The 22,346-nt window shown below is 40.3% G+C and overlaps 1 protein-coding gene across 1 annotated transcript in view; it reads right to left on the minus strand.

Moving 5' to 3' along the window:
• LOC126262729 (probable G-protein coupled receptor CG31760) overlaps positions 1 to 22,346 on the minus strand; it is a 682,895-nt gene that overhangs the window by 287,747 nt on the left and 372,802 nt on the right. The window contains exon 3 of the mRNA XM_049959532.1: positions 8,699 to 8,842. Coding sequence (XP_049815489.1) covers positions 8,699 to 8,842 — 144 coding nt within the window. The remainder of the gene's footprint in view (positions 1 to 8,698; positions 8,843 to 22,346) is intronic.

A 22,346-nucleotide genomic window follows, 5' to 3' on the forward strand; every position in this document is an offset into this window, starting at 1 on the left:
GGATTATCGACCTGTCTATTTCTCACCACTGCGGCGTCTTGTGCGTCTTTGTGATTTGATTAAATGATTAGGACTACTCAAACACTGATTCTTCGAGCGAAGAATAAGCCTTAGCCGACCAGGAATGCAACTGAGGGCTATGCTGTCTAGAGGCAGCGACAGTAACCAATGGACCATGAGGTACGGCAATTATGCCCTTAATATGGGTTAAGAGATATGTGCATGTAGTTATGGCATTCATATGTGTATTCGTCACCCACTTGCTCGCTTCAACGTCCAGTGCTACAGAAGAATGTTCTCTAGATAATCTTGCATGATTGGCTTGTTGGAGTTAACTGTGCGGTATGTCAAATGTCTGAACAGAAACTCGTAGCTATCGTGTCTTTTCTTGGGAAAAAGTTCGGTTCAGTCCGCAGATTATAGAAGCATCATCTTGGTGGTCACTCGAGCAACTCTCGCCTGGCGATATATGGTTTCTACTTGCCGATTTCATCCATTGTTTTCTAAAACTATTAATTTGTCACATAGAACTTCATAGTTCTTGAAGTAGTCCATATGTGAAAGCAAGCAAATTTAGATGTCTTATTATAGTATTTTATGGGTGTTACATACTGTAATTCAAGTGAAGTCGCCCTTAGATCACTCAAATACGAACAGTTGATATTCCTAAGTTTTACGCTAGTCAGAAGAGCAGTGAATGTCTGCGTAACTGGGAAATCTACTGAAAGTTAATTTTCAGGGACTACTTAGGGATATTATCTCTATTCACTATAACTACATTTAAAAAGGTCTTAAGAATCCGAAGATTTCGTAGGACGTGGCGATAATATCGAAACCTCCATTACCATTTTTATAGCACTGTCTACGTCTACGCAGAAATGTGATAACGGTGGATTAGTAAATGAATAAGCACAACTCGTAAAACTGAGAAGTCTATAAGAGGCCAATACATTGGCGGTAATGTCAGACTGGTCACTTTCTTGTGTTTTTGAACAAAAGCGCGAAGCTAACTAAGATATTGCTTCTATGTAAAGCATCTCATTGCTGAGGATCGAACCCTTCAAATACTGGCGTGCTACCGCGGCAAGGATGCTTGTGTGCTCCGCTACGACCCAGAGAGATATGAACTGTGCTGTTGGGAGTTTAAGTCCTGTAAGGGGCCACCGTTTTTTTTTTTTTTTTTTTTTTTTGTCATCAGTCTACTGACTGGTTTGATGCGGCCCGCCACGAATTCCTTACCTGTGCTAACCTCTTCATCTCAGAGTAGCACTTGCAACCTACGTCCTCAATTATTTGCTTGACGTATTCCAATCTCTGTCTTCCTCTACAGTTTTTGCCCTCTACAGCTCCCTCTAGTACCATGGAAGTCATTCCCTCATGTCTTAGCAGATGTCCTATCATCCTGTCCCTTCTCCTTATCAGTGTTTTCCACATATTCCTTTCCTCTCCTATTCTGCGTAGAACCTCCTTATTCCTTACCTTATCAGTCCACCAAATTTTCAACATTCGTCTATAGCACCACATCTCAAATGCTTCGATTCTCTTCTGTTCCGTTTTTCCCACAGTCCATGTTTCACTACCATACAATGCTGTACTCCAGACGTACATCCTCAGAAATTTCTTCCTCAAATTAAGGCCGATATTTGATATTAGTAGACTTCTATTGGCCAGAAATGCCTTTTTTGCCATAGCGAGTCTGCTTTTGATGTCCTCCTTGCTCCGTCCGTCATTGGTTATTTTACTGCCTAGGTAGCAGAATTCCTTAACTTCATTGACTTCGTGACCATCAATCCTGATGTTAAGTTTCTCGCTGTTCTCATTTCTACTACTTCTCATTACCTTCGTCTTTCTTCAACCGTTCAGCAGATCATTTAATTCTTCTTCACTTGCACTCAGGATAGCAATGTCATCGGCGAATCGTATCATTGATATCCTTTCACCTTGTATTTTAATTCCACTCCTGAACCTTTCTTTTATTCGCGTCATTGCTTCCTCGATGTACAGATTGAAGAGTAGGAGCGAAAGGCCTTGTCTTACACCCTTCTTAATACGAGCACTTCGTTCTTGATCGTCCACTCTTATTATTCCCGCTTGGTTGTTGGACATATTGTATATGACCCGTCTCTCCCTATAGCTTACCCCTACTTTTTTCAGAATCTCGAACAGCTTGCACCATTTTATATTGTCGAACGCTTTTTCCAGGTCGACAAATCCTATGAAAGTGTCTTGATTTTTCTATAGCCTTGCTTCCATTATCAGCCGTAACGTCAGAATTGCCTCTCTCGTCCCTTTACTTTTCCTAAAGCCAAACTGATCGTCACCTAGTGCATTCTCCACCGTAGCCCGACAAAATAACGTCCATAATCCAGGGTGTGGGGTGGGTGTAGGGGGGGGGGGGGAGGATAGGTGCTCTAGGCCATAAGGAAGCCGACCGCTCCAGAAGAGACAACTTTGATGAAAATCTGGAAGCGGGGGCGTAGCACAATCCACAAAAGAAATCTAAGGGAGACAACGCCAAAAGAAAAGCAGATGTGCTGCAATACCTAAACTTGGCAGCCCCATCACCTACCTACCATGGCTACAGATCGGTAGATCGGTATAATGGAAAGAGAGAATTATAGCATTGCTCACAAGAATCAAGTAGAAAAACGGAGTGGTCTTTTGTTGACGACCAAACTGGGGAAAAAGGTTTAAGAGGACTGGGGAAACTCTGAAAACAGCCAAATGGAATCTTAGAGGAATAATGAGTAAAGAAGTAAAACTAGCGAAGGAATTAAAGTCTTCAAAAACTGATACAGCTGTAATATCAGAAAGAAAGTAGAAACTACAATGTTTAAAAGCAATTAATTTAAAAGAAATTAAGAGCTGCATTTGTAATTATGATCAAAAGCATCCACAAGAATGTTGCAACTGCATGCATTCAGAGATAAAACATATGTGAAACTGTTGAGAAAGCTGGTAAGGATATTTTTTATATGCTCCAGAATATGGAAAAGTGAGGAAACGCATCCTTACCCACGTTAGCCACCGAGTGAGATACACAGGTACATTTCATAAACAAAAGTACTTATTTCTGAGTAAATAATGTTAAATGAATATTTATTTTTTCTAGCTCTGTGCTGCAATGTCTGTTATTGTTGTACAAGTGAGTATTTAACATTTCTCTTGCGATTTTTCTTAATAACAATTGCTGTTATTTGAAATCCCTCCAATCTCAGTGTTGGCAGAGATTTTGCGTGACATAAGGAAATAAAATACTGATTAATTTTCGTAATATCATAAATTTCGTTATAACAAGGCAGCTACTAGCTACATCCGTGTCTATTTTCAATCTGAAGTTGCAGTTAAATATTTATAAATCATACTTCGTAACATATTTTGTATTGTTACAGCGCAGAATAGTAAAATGTAGGAAATAAGAAATTTGTATTAAAACTCACTAACATTGCCACTGGCAGAAACAAGTCATGCCAGAGACAGAGACGGAAACCGAAATCAAGTTGGTATGTCGCAATTTCGTCAGGCTCTCGACACAATATGACACTGTCTGCTGAGTGAGAACATGCATTCAGCGGAAAAAAGATTGGGACAGAAAACCAGAGGAAGGGGGACGAGCATATTCATTAGCTTGTGAGGTGTTTAGCAACAAATTCTATCTCTTAAACAAGATCATATAGTGAGGAGCTGACACAGTAGTTAACAGCCAGTTAAGTGAATATGGCAGAATAAAGAGAGCACAGTCGTTATGAACTCAGCCTCACATCGTATCCTCACAATTTATTCCTTTAAACTCTCCAGCGTAGGATATTTGTGTAGATTACAGCTCATTTTATTCTAAGAAAAAATGACACAAATAAAAAGAAGAAACATTCAGAATTCCGCGATTTATGTCATTTTTCCCTACAGAAAAAAGTAACATAGAACCTACGAAAATATACTACCATTCTATTATCTTTTAACTTATTCACCACAGTATAAGATAAGTAAGGAAGGAAGGAAATGAGCATGGAATTGACCAATTTTAGGGATAATCATTTATAAAGATTTCCATGTTGTCAAGAATCTGACACCCAGCGAAAACATTGCCTTAGTAACGATATTTTATTTTTATTTTACATTTTTATTTTATTTTATTTAAATTTTATTTATTATTTTATTAATATTATACATTAGGTAGAATATGAGAATTCTAGGTCATTTACCATTTGCCTAAAATTTTTCTGATTTTTTCTTCTTTAGCAGACAAAATATTTTCATGAATTAGTGATGTTTTTTGAGTGTAAATTTGGCAACAGTTGTTCCACATTGACAAGTAATTTTTATTTTCTGGTATCTCTTCTCACATTCTTTACATATACGATATCCATCAGTTCGATATTTATCCTTAAGAAAATCATCAACTTTTTATAATTTATCTAAGATATATGTTAGTCAAATTACCTTATATTGCATTTACACTGAAATAATTCCTCTTGTTTTATACGTAATTCTAACATTAACATTTTTCATCTTTGGAAATGCATGCACTCTGTAAATGGACCAGTTCAAAATCTTTCATCGAACAAAATTTCAGTGCACCACGTACATATGTGCATTTCATGATGGCATAACAGCTGGAAACAAGTTTCTGTAGCACTTAATAGATACTGTGGAATATTATATCAGTTTTTGTATGCGCTGCATACATAATGTATAAACTATTCTACCACCAGTCAATGCGATATTAAATAACTTCCATGGAACGTCATGTGACTAATATTTTCTGTAGCTGAATAAAATAGAAACTGTGACATTTATAATATAGGTTTTTCTGCATTGCTTAAAATGACTGTCAAATATACTTTTGAAGTGCTGAGGAGATTATAGAAACGTTCGGGTTCATGTGGATGTGGACAGGTAGTCGTTTTTCCCTCTATCTGTCTGCGAATGGAAGAGGAAAGGAAAAAACTAGTTGTGGTTTAGGATACCCTCCGCTACGTGAGTACGGTGGCTTGCGCAGTATGTATATAGATTTAGATATAGAATCTTAATAGCTACTGTGGTCTACAGCTCTAGGGTTGGGGCTCATAGAGCCAGAAAGATAAGGACAGCACAGGCGCTACGGCGAGCACAGAGAAGTGTACGGATGTGAAAAACGCCGACTGAGGTGCTGCGGGTGGTATTAGGCTTTCTACTTCTCGACCCAGCAGTAAGAAGGAGAGGTGCACAATGCTGGCTCAAACCGAGCGAATATGATAATTTGAAGGAGATGTGGAGCTCAAGAGCTGTATCGAATAAGGGAATCAAAGCATGCACTGACAGATAATGGCAAGAAATCTGTGACACGGCAGAAGCAGGCCAGAAACGGGGCAGAAAGAGAACCTACCAGTTCCTTCCAGAAAGATCAAGAACGAAATACTTCCTTCCGACCAAGGGAGCTATGCACTACCTTTCGGGTCATGGTCTGTATCCCATCTACTTATTAAAATACGACAGACGTACCACAGACACTTGTGAATGTGGAGCAATCGGGATCTGGGATCACATCGTCTGGGACAGTGCCTTTAGACAAGGTATTGCAGACCAGAATAGGAACGCACTTGGAGATGTTACGGTTTCTAGCATAATAAGGAATGAGGGACTGTGACATAAGCTGAACTCGGTCACAGCTAAAATATCAGCTCGTAAACTGCCAGCCTGCATGGCTGAGAGACAACCAAGGAAAGGCCATAAGTCATCCCAAGGAGACGCGCCATGGCAGAACATCCACCAACAACAATCTTCTGGAAGCAGTGAGGAGACGAGACTCGGAGTGGACCAGGATGGTCTTCTCGACAGCATGACAGCCATCTCATAATTTCCACTCCTTGGATAACACAGCCCCTGAGAATCCTGAGTTGCAGCTCACCACGCCGGGAGATAACCATTCAGACAAATGAGAGATCCAGCTTTTTTTTAATACAAAGAACAACAGCATAGTGTAATGTTGTGTAGTAGAGTGCTATGTAGTATAATGCTGTAATAGTGTAGTCCAGAATTATAAATTACAAAATTTGTTAGTTATTAATGCCTTCTGGATTTCAGATGAACAGGTTTCTGTGGGTTAGGTGGCCAAATGCTAGTATGCAGGGTTTTTCAGTTATTATTATTTTTAATATAGTTGTTGTAAGTACATGAACCCCCTCCCCCATTATACGAGGCGTGTTTTTTAAGTAAGAACTGTTTTGAAATTAAAAAAAGACGCACTATGATATCTCAATAACTTTATTTTTACTTGATATCCTGTACTTTAATCTACGCACTGACACCATTGCAGTCTGATTCTTCCTTGTTTACGTTGTGTCCTGAGTGTTTAAGTTGCCTCCGATAACCGTGAGTCCCGCCTACTGTGAAGTACGGGCTGTTACAAGATTTCTTAGTGCTAAGGGCCTAAAAGCGATCGATATTCATCGTGAGGTCTTTGCAGTTTACGAAGAAAACATTATGAGTGATGGAATGGTAAGAAAGTGGGTCAGAGCATTTAAAGATCGCCGCACAAATGTGCATGATGAACAACGGAGTGGGCGCCCTTCAGTCGTTAATGAAAGTTTGGTGCAGGAAGTGGACAATAAGGTGAGAGAAAACAGACGCTTTTACGATTTCCTCCTTGCGGGATGACTTTCCTATTGTTTCTCGTAGTGTTTTGTATGGCATTGTGACCGGGCACTTGAGTTACCGAAAATTGTGCGCACGCTGAGTACCGAAAATGTTGACGGATGTGCACAAAACCAAACGTTTAGACAGTGCATTGACTTTCCTTGAGCGGTACCACAACGACGGTGATGATTTCTTAACCCAAATTGTTACGGGCGATGAAACATGGGTGGCCTACGTCACACCAGAATCAAAGCAACAGTCCATGGAAGTTGAGCAAGGCCATCGTTTTGCTGCAAGACAATGCCCGTCTGCATGTGGCGAGTCAGACCAAAGATCTCATCACGTCTTTTCGACGGGAAACTCTAGATCATCCTCCGTACAGCCCCGTTCTTGTGCCCAGTGACTAACATCGGTTCCTGCACTTGAAGAAACACCTGGACAGTCAGCGTCTTCAAGACGATGACGAAGTCCAAACAATGGTGATGCTGTGATTAACAAGTTAGGCGGCAGACTACTGTGAGGAGGGTATTCAAAAACTGGTACATGACAAGTGCCTCAATATTGACGGATATTATGTAGAAAAGTATATTAAGGTACAGGTTTCCAAGTAAAAATAAAATTATTCACGTATTTTAGCACGTCTTTTTATAATTTCAAAACGGTACTTACTCTAAAAACACGCCTCGTACCATACTGCTTAGTTATTCCTAAAATATCTGAATCGTGAGTCCCGCCGACTGTGAAGTACGGGCTGTTATAAGATTTCTTAGTGCTAAGGGCCTAAAAGCGATCGATATTCATCGTGAGGTCTTTGCCGTTTACGGAGAAAACATTATGAGTGATGGAATGGTAAGAAAGTGGGTCAGAGCATTTAAAGATCGCCGCACAAATGTGCATGATGAACAACGGAGTGGGCGCCCTTCGGTCGTTAATGAAAGTTTGGTGCAGGAAGTGGAGAATAAGGTGAGAGAAAACAGACGCTTTTACGATTTCCTCCTTGCGGGATGACTTTCCTAATGTTTCTCGTAGTGTTTTGTATGGCATTGTGACCGAGCAGTTGAGTTACCGAAAATTGTGCGCACGTTGAGTACCGAAAATGTTGACGGATGTGCACAAAACCAAACGTTTAGACAGTGCATTGACTTTCCTTGAGCGGTACCACAACGACGGTGATGATTTCTTAACCCAAATTGTTACGGGCGATGAAACATGGGTGGCCTACGTCACACCAGAATCAAAGCAACAGTCCATGGAAGTTGAGCAAGGGCATCGTTTTGCTGCAAGACAATGCCCGTCTGCATGTGGCGAGTCAGACCAAAGATCTCATCACATCTTTTCGACGGGAAACTCTAGATCATCCTCCGTACAGCCCCGTTCTTGTGCCCAGTGACTAACATCGGTTCCTGCACTTGAAGAAACACCTGGACAGTCAGCGTCTTCAAGACGATGACGAAGTCCAAACAATGGTGATGCAGTGATTAACAAGTTAGGCGGCAGACTACTGTGAGGAGGGTATTCAAAAACTGGTACATGACGAGTGCCTCAATATTGACGCATATTATGTAGAAAAGTATATTAAGGTACAGGTTTCCAAGTAAAAATAAAATTATTCAGGTATTTTAGCACGTCTTTTTATAATTTCAAAACGGTACTTACTCTAAAAACACGCCTCGTAACGTACTGCTTAGTTATTCCTAAAATATCTGAAACTATGTGAAAATATTATGTGCTTTATTCACGCTAATCCATGTACAACATTCTTACGGTTCTTTTATGTAGATAAAAGACAAAAACAAAATAGCAGATAAATAAATGAATAAGTAAACGCTTGAAGATGACGTTCCTCTTCCCCGTTTTGCTGCCATATTGATTCCCTGAAACTGTGAGTGTGTTGTCAGCTAGCAAATTTTATTATCGTAATATAGGTAATACTAGTGGTTTTTTCGTTTCATACATTGTTTCAGCTCTTCAATTTCGACTATACTGGACGTCAGTTAACTTGTGGACTTGACTGTCAAGAAATGAGAAATGCCAGAAAATCACCCTTATGTTGTATACGTGTTACGGTATGGTGGGCACTCACCATCATCAGCTTCTCGTACTCTTCCTCGATGATGGAGCCGTTGAAGTACCGGTAGCGGGCGTGCACGTCCGGGAAGTAGAAGCCCTTGCGACAAACGCACTTGTAGCTGCCTCGCCGGAACCCGAGACCCGGCAGCGGAACGCACTGAAAAGAAGCACACGTTCCAATCATTCCACATACTGCGAAAGTGGGGAAGCATTAAAGCATCTACAGATGGAAATTAAGCACGAAATGTGGGAGGAGAGTAGCCCAAAGAAAGACGAAGTAGCAGCAGTAATGAAATCAGCGACAAATTTAATATCAAACTTGGGAAGCACACATCAGACGAAGGAATTCTAACTTTTAATACAGTCAGTAGTTGTATGTATCAATAGACCTTCCAGAGAACAACGAGAGAATTACCTATAGTATCTCACACACACAGGATACTAAAATCTTCCATGCATGGACCGCCGGCCGGTGTGGCCGAGCGGTTCTAGGCGCTTCCGTCTGGAACCGGGCGACCGCTACGGTTGCACGTTCGGATCCTGCCTCGGGCATGCATGTGTGTGACGTCCTTAGGTTCGTCAGGTTTAAGTAGTTTTAAGTTCTAGGGGACTGATGACCTCCGATGTTGTCCCATAGTCCTCAGAGCCATTTGAACGATTTTTTTTTTTTTTTTTTTTGGCACGGACCCAGCAAAATAGTATTTCGCATAGTCAAGTGAAACATCTGTAGTAACAAAAAATCACAACAATTATAATAAAATTATGTTGCCGGTATGTATGCGATTATAAGGTCCTTAGACGTGAGAAATCTTCCACGTTGAATATTTTTTAAACTATACAGATTCCCAGAAATATCGTTTTCCAACCCAAGTGCTCGCCTACATTGTCTTGATAATCCACTTTCCCCACGATTTAAGCAAAAGATTTCCATCAACAAAGTGCTGAGTTATATGCCTTTAGATAATGGTGTTTGTATTTCACTGCAAGCTTTTTGTTTCGGGGGCACTTCCAAATATCGCACTGTGCGAATCCTGGGATTATGTACACGTAATTGATTTCACAAGGTAAATAGTTTTCGAGGAAACTTTGTACTCGTTTCCAACAATAACCGTGTTCACGGAACGTAAGTAATAATGCACTGACTCAAACTTTACGCTTCCCGCAGCATCATAAATAGCCCCAAAAAATTAATGTATTACGTACAGACATTTGGGATGATCGAATTTGTATTCCAGCAACAATTATGAATATTTAGTCTCGAATTCTGTACAGAGGAATGGAAAAACTGGTAGAAGCCGACCTCGGGGAAGATCAGTTTGGATTCCGTAGAAGTATCGGAACACCCGAAGCAATACTGACCCTACGACTTATCTTAGAAGCCAGATTAAGGAAAGCCAAACCTACGTTCCTAGCATTTGTAGACTTAGAGAAAGCTCTTGACAATGTTGACTGGAATACTCTCTTTCAAATTCTAAAGGTGGCAGGGGTAAAATACAGGGAGCGAAAGGCTATTTACAATTGGTACAGAAACCAGATGGCAGTTATAAGAGTCGAGGGGCATGAAAGGGAAGCAGTGGTTGGGAAGGGAGTTAGACAGGGTTGTAGCCTCTCCCTGATGTTATTCAATCTCTATATTGAGCAAGCAGTGAAGGAAACAAAAGAAAAATTCGGTGTAGGTATTAAAATCCATGGAAAGAAATAAAAACTTTGAGGTTCGCCGATGACATTATAATTCTGTCAGAGACAGCAATGGACTTGGAAGAGCAGTTGAACGGAATGGATAGTGTCTTGAAAGGAGGATATAAGATGAACATCAACAAATGCAAAACCAGGATAATGGAATGCAGTCGAATTAAGTCGGGTCAGGCTGAGGGAATTAGATTAGGAAATGAGACACTTAAAGTAGTAAAGGAGTTTTGCTATTTGGGGAGCAAAATAACTGACGATGGTCGAAGTAGAGAGGATATAAAATGTAGACTGGCAATGGCAAGGAAAGCGTTTCTGAAGAAGAGAAATTTGTTAACATCGAGTATAGATTTAGGTGTCAGGAAGTCGTTTCTCAAAGTATTTGTATGGAGTGTAGCCATGTATGGAAGTGAATCATGGACGATAAATAGTTTGGACAAGAAGAGAATAGAAGCTTTCTAAATGTGGTGCTACAGAAGAAAGCTGAAGATTAGATGGGTAGACCGTATAATTAATGATGAAATATTGAATAGAATTGGGGAGAAGAGGAATTTGTGGCACAGCTTGACAAGAAGAAGGGACCGGTTGCTAGGACATGTTCAGAGACATCAAGGGATCACAAATTTAGCATTGGAGGCAGCGTGGAGGTTGAAAATCGTAGAGGGAGACCAAGAGATGAATACACTGAGCAGATTCAGAAGGATGTGGGTTGCAGTAAGTACTGGGAGATGAAGAAGCTTGCACAGGATAGGGTACCATGGAGAGCTGCATCAAACCAGTCTCAGGACTGAAGACCACAACAACAACAACATTTATGAATATCTTCTGAAATTTAACCAACGATGTATCATAGCGTCTGGTCTAGTAATAGTGTCTGTGACTAGTTAGGAAAATGTTCCGAGTCTTCGGTTTGAACGTAGCCACTACTTTAGTTCCGAATTAAAATCACCAACATAGGCGGCCGAATACGTCCATCATTGTCAAAGAGAGTGGGGGAGCAGACAGAGATTCAGGCTCTCTCTTGCCCTTGTGGCGGGATATTGCCCCAGAAGGGTGTAAGAATCAGCAAGTATCAACGGAATGAGGCTGCAGAAGGTATTGGAAAAACCTCATTAACGACAGTTAATGTGTATCCACACGACATGTCACCCGTAATTGAAAAAGTGTCATGTTGATTTCTCCTTTGGCAGAAGATTCCGGGTTAGTCTCTCATTCGATCCTCCAGGATAGGTGTCTATGAGAAAAGCATGGAATAACCGACGAAAGAGTAACATTCTTTGAGTCGGAGCGTGGAGTATCAGAAATTCGAAAGTGGTAGGGAAGCTGGAAAATGTGTAAAGCGAAATACAAAGCTCTGTCTAGATACAGAAGGAGCCAGTGAAATGAAATGGAAAGAATATAAAGATTTCTGATCAGAAGAATGTAGAATGTTATCAACAGCAGTAGAATGTAGTACAAAAGTGGTAGGATTCATTATGAATAGGAAGATAGGGAGGAGAGTGAGTTAGTACTTACAATTCGATGGTAGGTTTGTTCTCGTCAGATTCTTACCAGTGCCAACCACAGGTACACATGTCGATGACGCTAACAAAAGATGAAGAGTTAGAGAAAATATTTGAGTATATTGAACGGGTAATTCGGTATGTAAAGGCAGTTTATAATATATCAGTCATGGGAGACAGAATGCGGTTGTAAGGGAAGGGATAGAAGAAATACGACACAATATAGTCCCGGTAGTTGGAACGGAAGGAGAGAAAGAGTAATTGAGTTATGCAACATATTTCAGTTGGTAATAGCAAATACACAATTCAAGACTCACAAGAGGAAAAGGTATGCTTGGAAAATGCCCGGAAACACCGGAATATTCCAATTAGATTACATTATGGTCAAGCAGAGATTCTGAAATCAGTTACTGGAATGAATATGCACCCAGGGGCAGATATATACTCAGATCAGAATTTAGTTATGGTGAAGACTAAATTGAGGTCCAGGCGAATCGACTATAAGAACCAGAGTGGAAGGATGTGGGATATTGATGTACTGCAGAAGGATGAGAAGCGTTTGAAGTTTATTATAGATGTGGATACTGTGATAACGAGTACTACAGCTGGGAAAAACATCCGACAATGTAAAACTGTGCAAGATCATTAAAATTCTCTTGTTCGTTGGTGACGCGACTTGCTACTTGCGAAGCAGTCGACTAAACGAACTTCTACATGGTTGCCAGGACATTTATGACATGGAGTGTTAAGATTCATCAATTACTGTGACAGCTAGCAGCTCAAATACAGGAGTAGCAAATGGAATTCATAGGACGTAGGTTTTGCAGTAACACTTTTTCTTATTTTGGAAGCAGCATATATTTCAGAAAGTGAAAATTTTACAAGTATGTTGACGAAACATTGCTGCGGTAAACACTCCATCATTGCCACAATCGTAGTTCAGCAGAACATGAGAGTAGGGTATGCTTATTGATGAAACGACGTTTTTATACTCAACAAAATTTACTTAACAAATTCAATGTTGAATCTTTAGTGTGATTATTCAGAATATTTCATACAGATGATAATCGAATGTCGCGGCATTACTCGGTCCCATATTAACAACCGCTTTTAATACACAGAGTTGCCAAACAATGCCTACAACTTTTCAAAGTATTCATAGGTGGAATCGTACACACGTGGTCGGATTCGGATTTCCAGTGTACCATGACACAATGTGATCTCCCAACTTTAGGCAGGAGGTGTGGCCACAAGTAGAAACGAGCAGAAACTGGTAAAAACAATAGAAAACTAAATAACACCCCATGGATTATTATTCCAATTTCTGTGACTTATGTGAAGTCCAGCTATGGGTAATGCTTATATATAGCGATGACAACAGCTTTGTTAACAGCAGGAAGGCTGAAAACTGCTTTCAGAAACGATTTCCTAACAGTAAAATTTATATTCGACATTGGCATGTTAATCTTCTCAGGAAAGCTATTCTTGTTATTTCCAGTCTACATTTTACACCCGTTTTACTTCTGCTGCCGTCAGTTATTTTGTTGGCTATATAGAGGAACTCGTATACCACTTTCTGCGTCACATTTCCTAACTTAATTCCCTCAGAGTCGCCTGACTTAGTGCGACTGCAGTTTATAACCCTTCTATTTATGTCTATTCAACAAAAGAACGAAAAGTCTCGAGTGACTATTGTGACACGAGGCGTGAAGAGGCGACGGCGGCGGCAACGGTCGCATTCCGTAAAAGGAACACATCGAGCCATCGAGCGCATGTAAAGTCCGCAGAGAATATCTCACCAGCAAAATAGATCTGTATATATATTCTATGAGTGGAAAGAGAGTATACGGGATAGTACAGTAAAGGCTGGCTGTCGTTCTGAATATACGTAGCAGACTAACATTTGTAACCGCAAAGCAGAATTTAGGAAAAATTCATCTGGCTTCTCCTCTGTCTGCAGTAACATACGTTAGAAAGTTCCAATGCCAAGAAAACTAAAAATGTAATGTGCTACATGAGTTTTATCGACCTCAAGGTCCCAAACCAATGAGACTAATACCACACTATTTGACCATCTGTTCATTAAGGGACTTGATGTAATTTTAAATTCATCTCACCTTCTTTAAGAGAACGATATATCCTGAAGCACAGCTTACCGGAGCGGGACAATTGGCATCTTAAAATACATCACAATTCATTCCGTACTCAAATCCCCATCCCCGACGTTGCATTCTCCCCTTATGAACGTGGTTGTGGGTCTACTGCACGTATCTAAGGCCCTCTATCTGTACAAACGATTTAGGAGACAATCTGAGCAGCACTTTTAGGTCGTTTGCAGACGATGCTGTCATTAATTTTCTGTTGAAGTCATCAGAAGATCAAAACCAACGATTTATATAAGCTATCCTTACGGTGTGAGGATTGGAAACTGATCCTAAACAATGAAAAATATAAGGTCATCCATATGCGTACGAAAGGGAATCCGCTAAACTTCGATTTCACGATACACCAATCAAATCTAACGTCCGTAATTCGACTAAATACCTAGGAATTACATTTACGGACCACTTGAATTGGAATGAATACATAGAGAATTTGGGGAACCTGAACCAAAGACTGTATTTTATTGACGGGAAACTTAGATTATGCAACAGATCTACTACAGAGACTCTCTACACTACGCTTGTCCGTCGTCTTTTGGAGTACTGCTGAGTGATGTCGGATCCTTACCAGACACGATTAACCGAGTACGCCGAGAAAGTTCAAAGAATGTCAGTGCGTTTTGTATTATCGGGAAATAGGGGAGAGTGTGTCGCGGGCATGATACAGAATTTGTGGTGTAATTCGTTTAAACAATGGCGTTTCTCGTTGCGGCGGTACCTTCTCACGAAATTTCAATCACTAGCTTCCTCCTGTGAATGCTAAAAATTTTTTTTCACGGCGACGTACGCTAGGAGAAACAGTGATCATAATAAAAAACGGAAAACCAGAGATCGTACGGAAGGCAATAGGTGTTCTTTTTATGTGCGCGGTGTTCAAGAGTAGAATAATAGAGAATTAGTGTGAGGTGGTTCGACGAGACATCCGCCAGCCGCTTAAGTGTGACATGCATAGTAACCATGTAGATGGGATGAAAACATAAAATCAGTGCCCCGGCAAGAACTGGGACGTACCGCGCTCTTCCGCACATCGAAGGCGGTTCTGCAACATAAATTGTCCACCTGCCTCGATACTGCTGCATATCTGCACACGTAACTCCTGACTGCAGCTACTTAAGACATCTCAGAAAAGCAATGTTGAAGAAACTGAGACTTCATAACTACACGTCGGAGACCGCTACAAGTACCAAAATCTGAAAATTGTCTTGTAAACTCTAAAGAATAAGTGGGAAATGGGTTGCTGTTCAAATTTCTAAGTTCAAAGGTCCTTTTAAAGGATATTTTTTCATTGATATTAAACAAGATCATCAGCCCACATGTATCCAAATCATTAAAGTTTCTGTTCATAGTTCTCGTCACACACTAACAGCCAGAACCTTTCCTATCCAATTCCGAAATCATTTACAAGAGTAACACAGTCAATAAACTGATATTTACTTTGCACTCGGCATTCAGTGGCTGTCTTCAAGTAAAGTTTATGCTCGTGATAAATACTAAGTAAAAAAGAAATTTACTTAGTACCGCCACGCTTTTAGTTCAAAGCTTACACACGCGATTTTCTCCAGAACCAAATATCTCTCGACTCTTAAAATTTCACAAATAGTTAATGGTAAACACCAGCTACATTTATCACTGTACCGAAACGCGGAAGTCACAATATCACTTCATTTTACACATACTGCATTCGGACACTTTCGGCATGACCGGCTCCTTCGAAAGCTAGTCCACCACTTCCCTCTTCTCTCTGCCGCTACAAGCAACTCTATCTCATGCGTTAGGGGGCAAAAAAAGTCTCACTTCTTATTGGCTGCACAGAATTACAGCCAATCAGAACTGACTGTCAGGGCACGGCCCGCGCCAAAATCTAGCGAGAACCAACCACTGCTCTCAGCTCATTGACGTCATTAAAATAAGCAACTCATAACTCACTTGTTAAACAAATAAAATGAAATAAACATTAAGCTGTACTTTGCATCTGGAATTTAGCTATATAGTCGCAAACGTTCTCGCTGTCTCTTACATATTCAAACATGCTTGGACATCCGTCATCCACTAGTAGGGGTACCACTGGTGAATTCGTTCCCACGATACAAAGCTGGAACACTTGCAATTACCTATAGAGAATTACAAACTGAAAATTAAATATTGGCGAATGTCTCACATACACTCACACAAGTACTCTCTTTCACACCCACCTTAACACAAAACATAAATATCTACTTGAAATTCTTAAAGTTATTAGTACAGTAAAATTACGAATGTTTTTCTAAAATCAGAACTTTGCAAATTTGAATCTAAACACTGAATGGGTTATCATATCTTTTCAAACAGTCACAGTTGGTGAACTATTAACATATATACCGGGTGATCAAAAAGTCAGTATAAATTTGAAAACTGAATAAATCACGGAATTATGTAGATAGAGAGGTACAAATTGACACACATGCTTGGAATGACATGGGGTTTTATTAGAACCGAAAAAAATACAAAAGTTCAAAAAATGTCCGACAGATGGCGCTTCATCTGATCAGAATATCAATAATTACCATAACAAAGTAAGACAAAGCAAAGATGATGTTCTTTACAGGAAATGCTCAATATGTCCACCATCATTCCTCAACAATAGCTGCAGTCGAGGAATAATGTCCGGAGTTATGGTGAGGCATTGGCGTCGGATGTTGTCTTCCAGCATCCCTAGAGATGATGGTCGATCACGATACACTTCCGACTTCAGGTAACCCCAAAGCCAATAATCGCACGGACTGAGGTCTGGGGACCTGGGAGGCCAAGCATGACGAAAGTGGCGGCTGAGCACACGATCATCACCAAACGACGCGCGCAAGAGATCCTTCTCGCGTCTAGCAGTATGGGGTGGTTCTAATAAAACCCCATGTCATTCCAAGCATGTGTGTCAATTTTTACCTCTCTATCTACATTATTCCGTGGTTTATTTAGTTTTCAAATTTATACTGACTTTTTGATCACCCGGTATATTGATTTAGTTTTTTAAGTGTCGGTTAATTACGTTTTTTACTGACATTATTTTTGTAACTTCCAAATCATGATAGTTATTGACTTCAGAGTTTGACGGATTGTTCCTTTACACAACAGACGTTTATTTACCTAATATGAAGTTCCTCAGGCTATTTCTATATCAGTATATTAATTTTTGTAGTTATAGAGAATGTAACTATTCTGTAAGCGCCTCTCCACTACTTTCACACGCCGCAGTCACGCCATATGGTCATGACGCACGTCTGCAGCACACAGTTCACCCGCTGCACATCGTATAAGATTGTGACTGCTTACACTGGAGCCCACATACATTGATACAAGAAAGCTTTGATAGACAAATTGGCGATCGCGCCCTAGCTACGACGCCTCACTACGAGCGGTTACACAATACGAGGGAGGCTGGAATACGTATTCAAAGCTAAATAAGCACTACACCAAAGTCAGCAGTGGCAACTTCTGCCGGGGCACCCTCGTCGTAGATCTTCTCATGCTCAGTCTCCTTGCAACATATTTTTCCACTTTTATGATGCTGAGAAATCCCCATCAGTGCATGGCAACTGATGATCAAGTTACCATATATATTGTCCGAAATCGTAGATTATGTGTTTAACTGTAAATCAGGGACGAACATTTTCACCTATCCTTGTGATATAGCCACTTTTCTGATATTCTTTCCACACCTCTCTACATGGTTTACTTGGTTTATCCAGCTTGCGATGAGTATTAACTTCGATAAACGATCAGTTTCGACGTTTGTCAAAATAAGAGTGAAACGATGTGAATAGCTTGCTGTTAATGAGCAAAGTTTCAGAGTGTTATGATTACCACTTGCGGATTTACTAAAACGTTTGACGTATTACTTGGGTAATATACAGAAATGAGACGACACCTTCTTGACTTCGACACTATCGCCATCTGACGTGGTGATTAGCCTGCTATGTCACCCGGTGTGTTTAAACTACCGAGCGGGCGGATGGAGGGACGTTGTGGCAGGCATCGTGATATGAAAGAGAGCATGCGGTCTTGGGCTTCATCATGTTATTCGAGTGCCCAAAAACTGACTCTCAACATACAATCCCACGAAATGAGTTTCATATATGATTCCGAATTTATGTTGACAGAAAACTGAAACCTTCCCAGAAGGTACCTAACTCGTAGGTCTTTATAGGTAAAATTAGTACCTTTAAAAACATATAAATAATTGCAGCCCCTATATCATAAAACTAGTCTTACTTTGAAATGAGTGAATATACATTTTTGAGATGATGAAACATCGTGTGACGCCCGATGCAAGGACCTCTTTTAAATATTGCAACCGGCAGGGAATTGCCTATGGTTTAACCGAACAGTATATTTCAAGGCTTGTGTGGGTACCATCCACATTTTTTTTTTAATTCTTGGACGTGCTGTCATCAGGCCTTTTATCAGATGGATCGTTCTTTATTTTAGAATTACTGTACGGAGCCACTTGCAATTAAAACGACTTGATGCTCTACAACAATGAAGATGTTTCGGCATGTCTGCATGAAGTTCTGACTGGCAACGACGTAACTCTTTACGAAATTAACGATGCTGGTAACAATAAGATCGGTTTCCATTCAGTAGCGGAGAGCAGAAATTAAAATTTACTGCAATGGGAATGCCATTGAACGTAGTATGGTATTCTAACAGTTACGAGTACATCTCCGTATTAATTCTTTGTACACACAAAGTAATGCTATCGACACGGGATCTAAGATTGATTCCATGTTTATAGATTTCTGGAAGGCTTTTGCCACCGTTCATCACATGAGGTTTCTAAATAAATTGGTGCATATGGAGTATCGTTTCAGTTGTGTATTGGATTCGCGATTTCGTTCCAGAAAGGTCATATTTTGTGGTAGCTGACGGAAAGTCATTGAGTAAAACAGGAGTGATATCCTCTATTCCCTAAGGATGTGTTATGGGCCCTCTCCTGTTCCTAATCTCAATGAACGATTTAGGAGACAGTCTCTTAGTTTGTGGATGATGCTGCCAGATTCCGTCTCGTAAAGACGTCAGAAGATCAGAACAATAACAAAATGATTTAGGCATAATAGCTGTACGGTTCGAAAAGGGGTAGTTGTCTATGAATAAGGAAAAGTGTAAGGTCACTCACATGACTACGAAATGAAATCCGTTGAATTTCTGTAGTACGACAAATCACATAAATTTAAAAGCTCTCAATTCAACGAAATATCTAGGAATTACAGTTACGAACAACTTGTACTGGAACGATCACATAGATAATGTTATAGGGAAGGCAAAGCAGATACTGCGTTTTATTGGCAGAATACTTAGAAGAGGCAATAAATCTACTAAAGCGACTACCTATTGTAATATTTCTGGCTTTACAGCCATCAAACCCATACACAAGAAGCTCTTCTTAGAGCAGATGAGAAGGCAGCAGAGGGAAGATGTAATGTGGTGTGAGATATCGCTGACAGATGGTTTATTTGGTATTGGTATCGTGAGAAAGATCGCCTTAATTGTGGTCCTTCTCCGCGATTGGTAGCTGCGTTCGAAGTTGCTTGACAAAATGACAGTCGTCTTTTATAAATATTAGAACATAACAGCGTATTTGCTTGCAGTCCATAATAAAGCATCTCTCAGTTGCGGGCTGTCATTCCTTTATTTCGCAAGTATTCATAACCAACAGTATAATAAACTAATTCTAAAGCAAAAGGCAGAAGAGGCACTTTGGCGATCTTCGGATCGCGCCTAACTTGAATGGCGGGCGAAGTGGTTCGGCTGTAAGATCAGAGCTGGTTCGGGAGTTACGGCGGATTCTTCAATCGCGGGGGACGGAAGTGTTGTCTACCGCGGTATCAGATAAGAACTAATTTTCATTGTCTGGCTTGTATATGTGAGAGATGGTTCGGTAGTGTCGCAGGACAAATATGTTTGCCAGCCGGAGTGGCCGAGCGGTTCTAGGCGCTACAGTCTGGAACCGTGCAACTGCTACGGTCGCAGGTTCGAATCCTGCCTTGGGCATGGATGTGTGTGATGTCCTTGGGTTAGTTAGGTTTAAGTAGTTATAAGTTCTAGGGGAATAGGTGACTGATGACCTCAGAAGTTAAGTCCCATAGTGCTCGGAACCATTTGAACCATTTGACAGACATGTTTTCTGCCACAGTCGGTGTCAGTAAAGAGTTAATTTGCAATTTTTGGTTATTTGGACATGTGGTTGAGAGCAGTGTGACAGTAATTACGGGAATACGCAGTTCATTATTTTGTTGAAGAATGAAAATTATTTGTAACTGTAGAGTGGAATGTAATTGTGCAGTTCGCCGTGCTTTGCCAATAAAAAACGAGTAGCATCCCGCATAAATAAACTAATTGCAAATGTAATTATTCACACAATAACAGTTCCTCGCTAAGAGTTTGTTACAACCTCAAAATAACGTGCTGTTTTCTGCGCAGGGGACAACAACTGTAAGAGACTGTAGGTTGGTGAAAATTTATTAGAACTTGTGCATTCCACTCAGGACGGTGGAAGCGAAGCAAATAGGCATCTCGCTTGTACTGCAATATTAGTAGAAATGACATCAGTGGCACGTCATATGTAGTAACACAGAGGAGGTACGAAGGAGAGAAGTTTTCGAGGATAGGGGTTTATCACATGCACGTATCTCTCTCCCTCTCTCTCTCTCAAGTTGCCGTACATGGCATCCCTGGTGGAGATAATCTTTCAACTCGAAGTGCTTTGGCACTATGAGGATAGAATTTACTAGCGACAACTGTGAGCTGTAACTAACCAGCGAACCGTGTAAGGACTGTGATATGTGTGAACTGTAAATGGCTGGACAACTGCGTAATAACTGTGTTCAGTACGGTTTGAATTGTGCTTGAACTGTTTTTGAACTTTAGTTGAACCATAACAATGATGCCGCAAAATCAAATTTTAGTTACAATGCAATCGTTGTAAATCAGAAATGGTAGGAGAATAAAAGTTAACGCTGTGTGCGCGGTCTAGAGGATTACATTAAAATTCACCACTTGAGTATTCTTGATGCTAGCAGGCGGCGCAGCGTGCAGAGCAGAACGAAGCAGTCATGGGCAACAGCTGAGACAGCAGCAAGCAGTGGCAGGTGTAACCAACACTGCACGGCACGTTTGAAGTGCAGCGAGCAGTGCAGCCCAGAGCCAAGGGAATCAGCGGTAGCAAGTCGAAGAAGAAAATAGTGTGAGTGTTGCTCTTGCATATAGCAGTCTAATATTTGTAATTGGGACATTAGTATTAGTAAAGTGTCTGGGGAAAATGAAGTAAGATACGCTCTCAGGAGTAGAGGAGTTCAGTCCCATAGTAGTAGCAACGATCCGGTCGGTTAGATACAAATAAATGGTAGTGAAGTCAGTTTGGGGTTTAATGATACGTCAGATTTAGTCACAAATAACCAAAGTGTAAACGTAAATACTAATTTGATAATGAATCCGGAAAAGAAAATTCAATATCCGATAATAACATTGAGAATTCAGAAGCAGCCATGAATGATTCCACTGGAAATGTAGAGTTAACCAATACCGAGGGAAGCAGAAATGTTGATTTAGCGGCTAACAATCATAATGTAAACCGACTATTTGTAGTAACCAGTCAAAATGGAATGATTAATTGGAATGACGATGCCAGAGAAAATGTCTCTGACGTTGGCATTGCTAATGAGACAATGTTGAGTTACACCAACTGACATGTTAATATCTCAGGAAGAGATGATCGGGGTCTGAGGTCTATGCCAAAATTAATTTCGCAAGTACAAAAAGTGGTAAGTAAAGCACAAAAAAAAATTAGGATTAACTAAATAAAGCACTAAAAGAAAATAAGGAGGAATGAAATAATAGAGAAAATGGATGAGGTGTTTAACCAAGTCAGTGAAGGAATAGCTCAAAATAACAGAACAAATCTTGAAGCTAAGGGTGAGAGTGTTGTAAGGTAAGAGATTATGAAACAAAAGAATGGGGTAAATAGTTAGAAGCTTTTAAGACAGAAATGAAACCAAAAATTTACCATAAAACCGAAAAGTTAAATAAGGATTTCAAGGATCCAAATGTGGTAACACAAACAGCCAATAATGACATTAGTAATGTAAGACAAGAGCAAAGTTTCGAATACGACCATGAAATCCTTATTCGTAATAATTTCACGTGTAGAATCCTCATGTAAGGGCTACACATTAGCGATTCAGGGCAAATTGAGAGAAATAGGACAAAAAGTAATGCGTGAGATGCAAGACAAAATAGAAAACGAAGTTAAACAAAAAGCAGAAATTTGTTGTGAACGAGG

This window comes from Schistocerca nitens, chromosome 6, assembly GCF_023898315.1.
Source record: "Schistocerca nitens isolate TAMUIC-IGC-003100 chromosome 6, iqSchNite1.1, whole genome shotgun sequence".
In the NCBI taxonomy this organism is placed as follows: Eukaryota; Metazoa; Arthropoda; class Insecta; order Orthoptera; family Acrididae; genus Schistocerca; species Schistocerca nitens.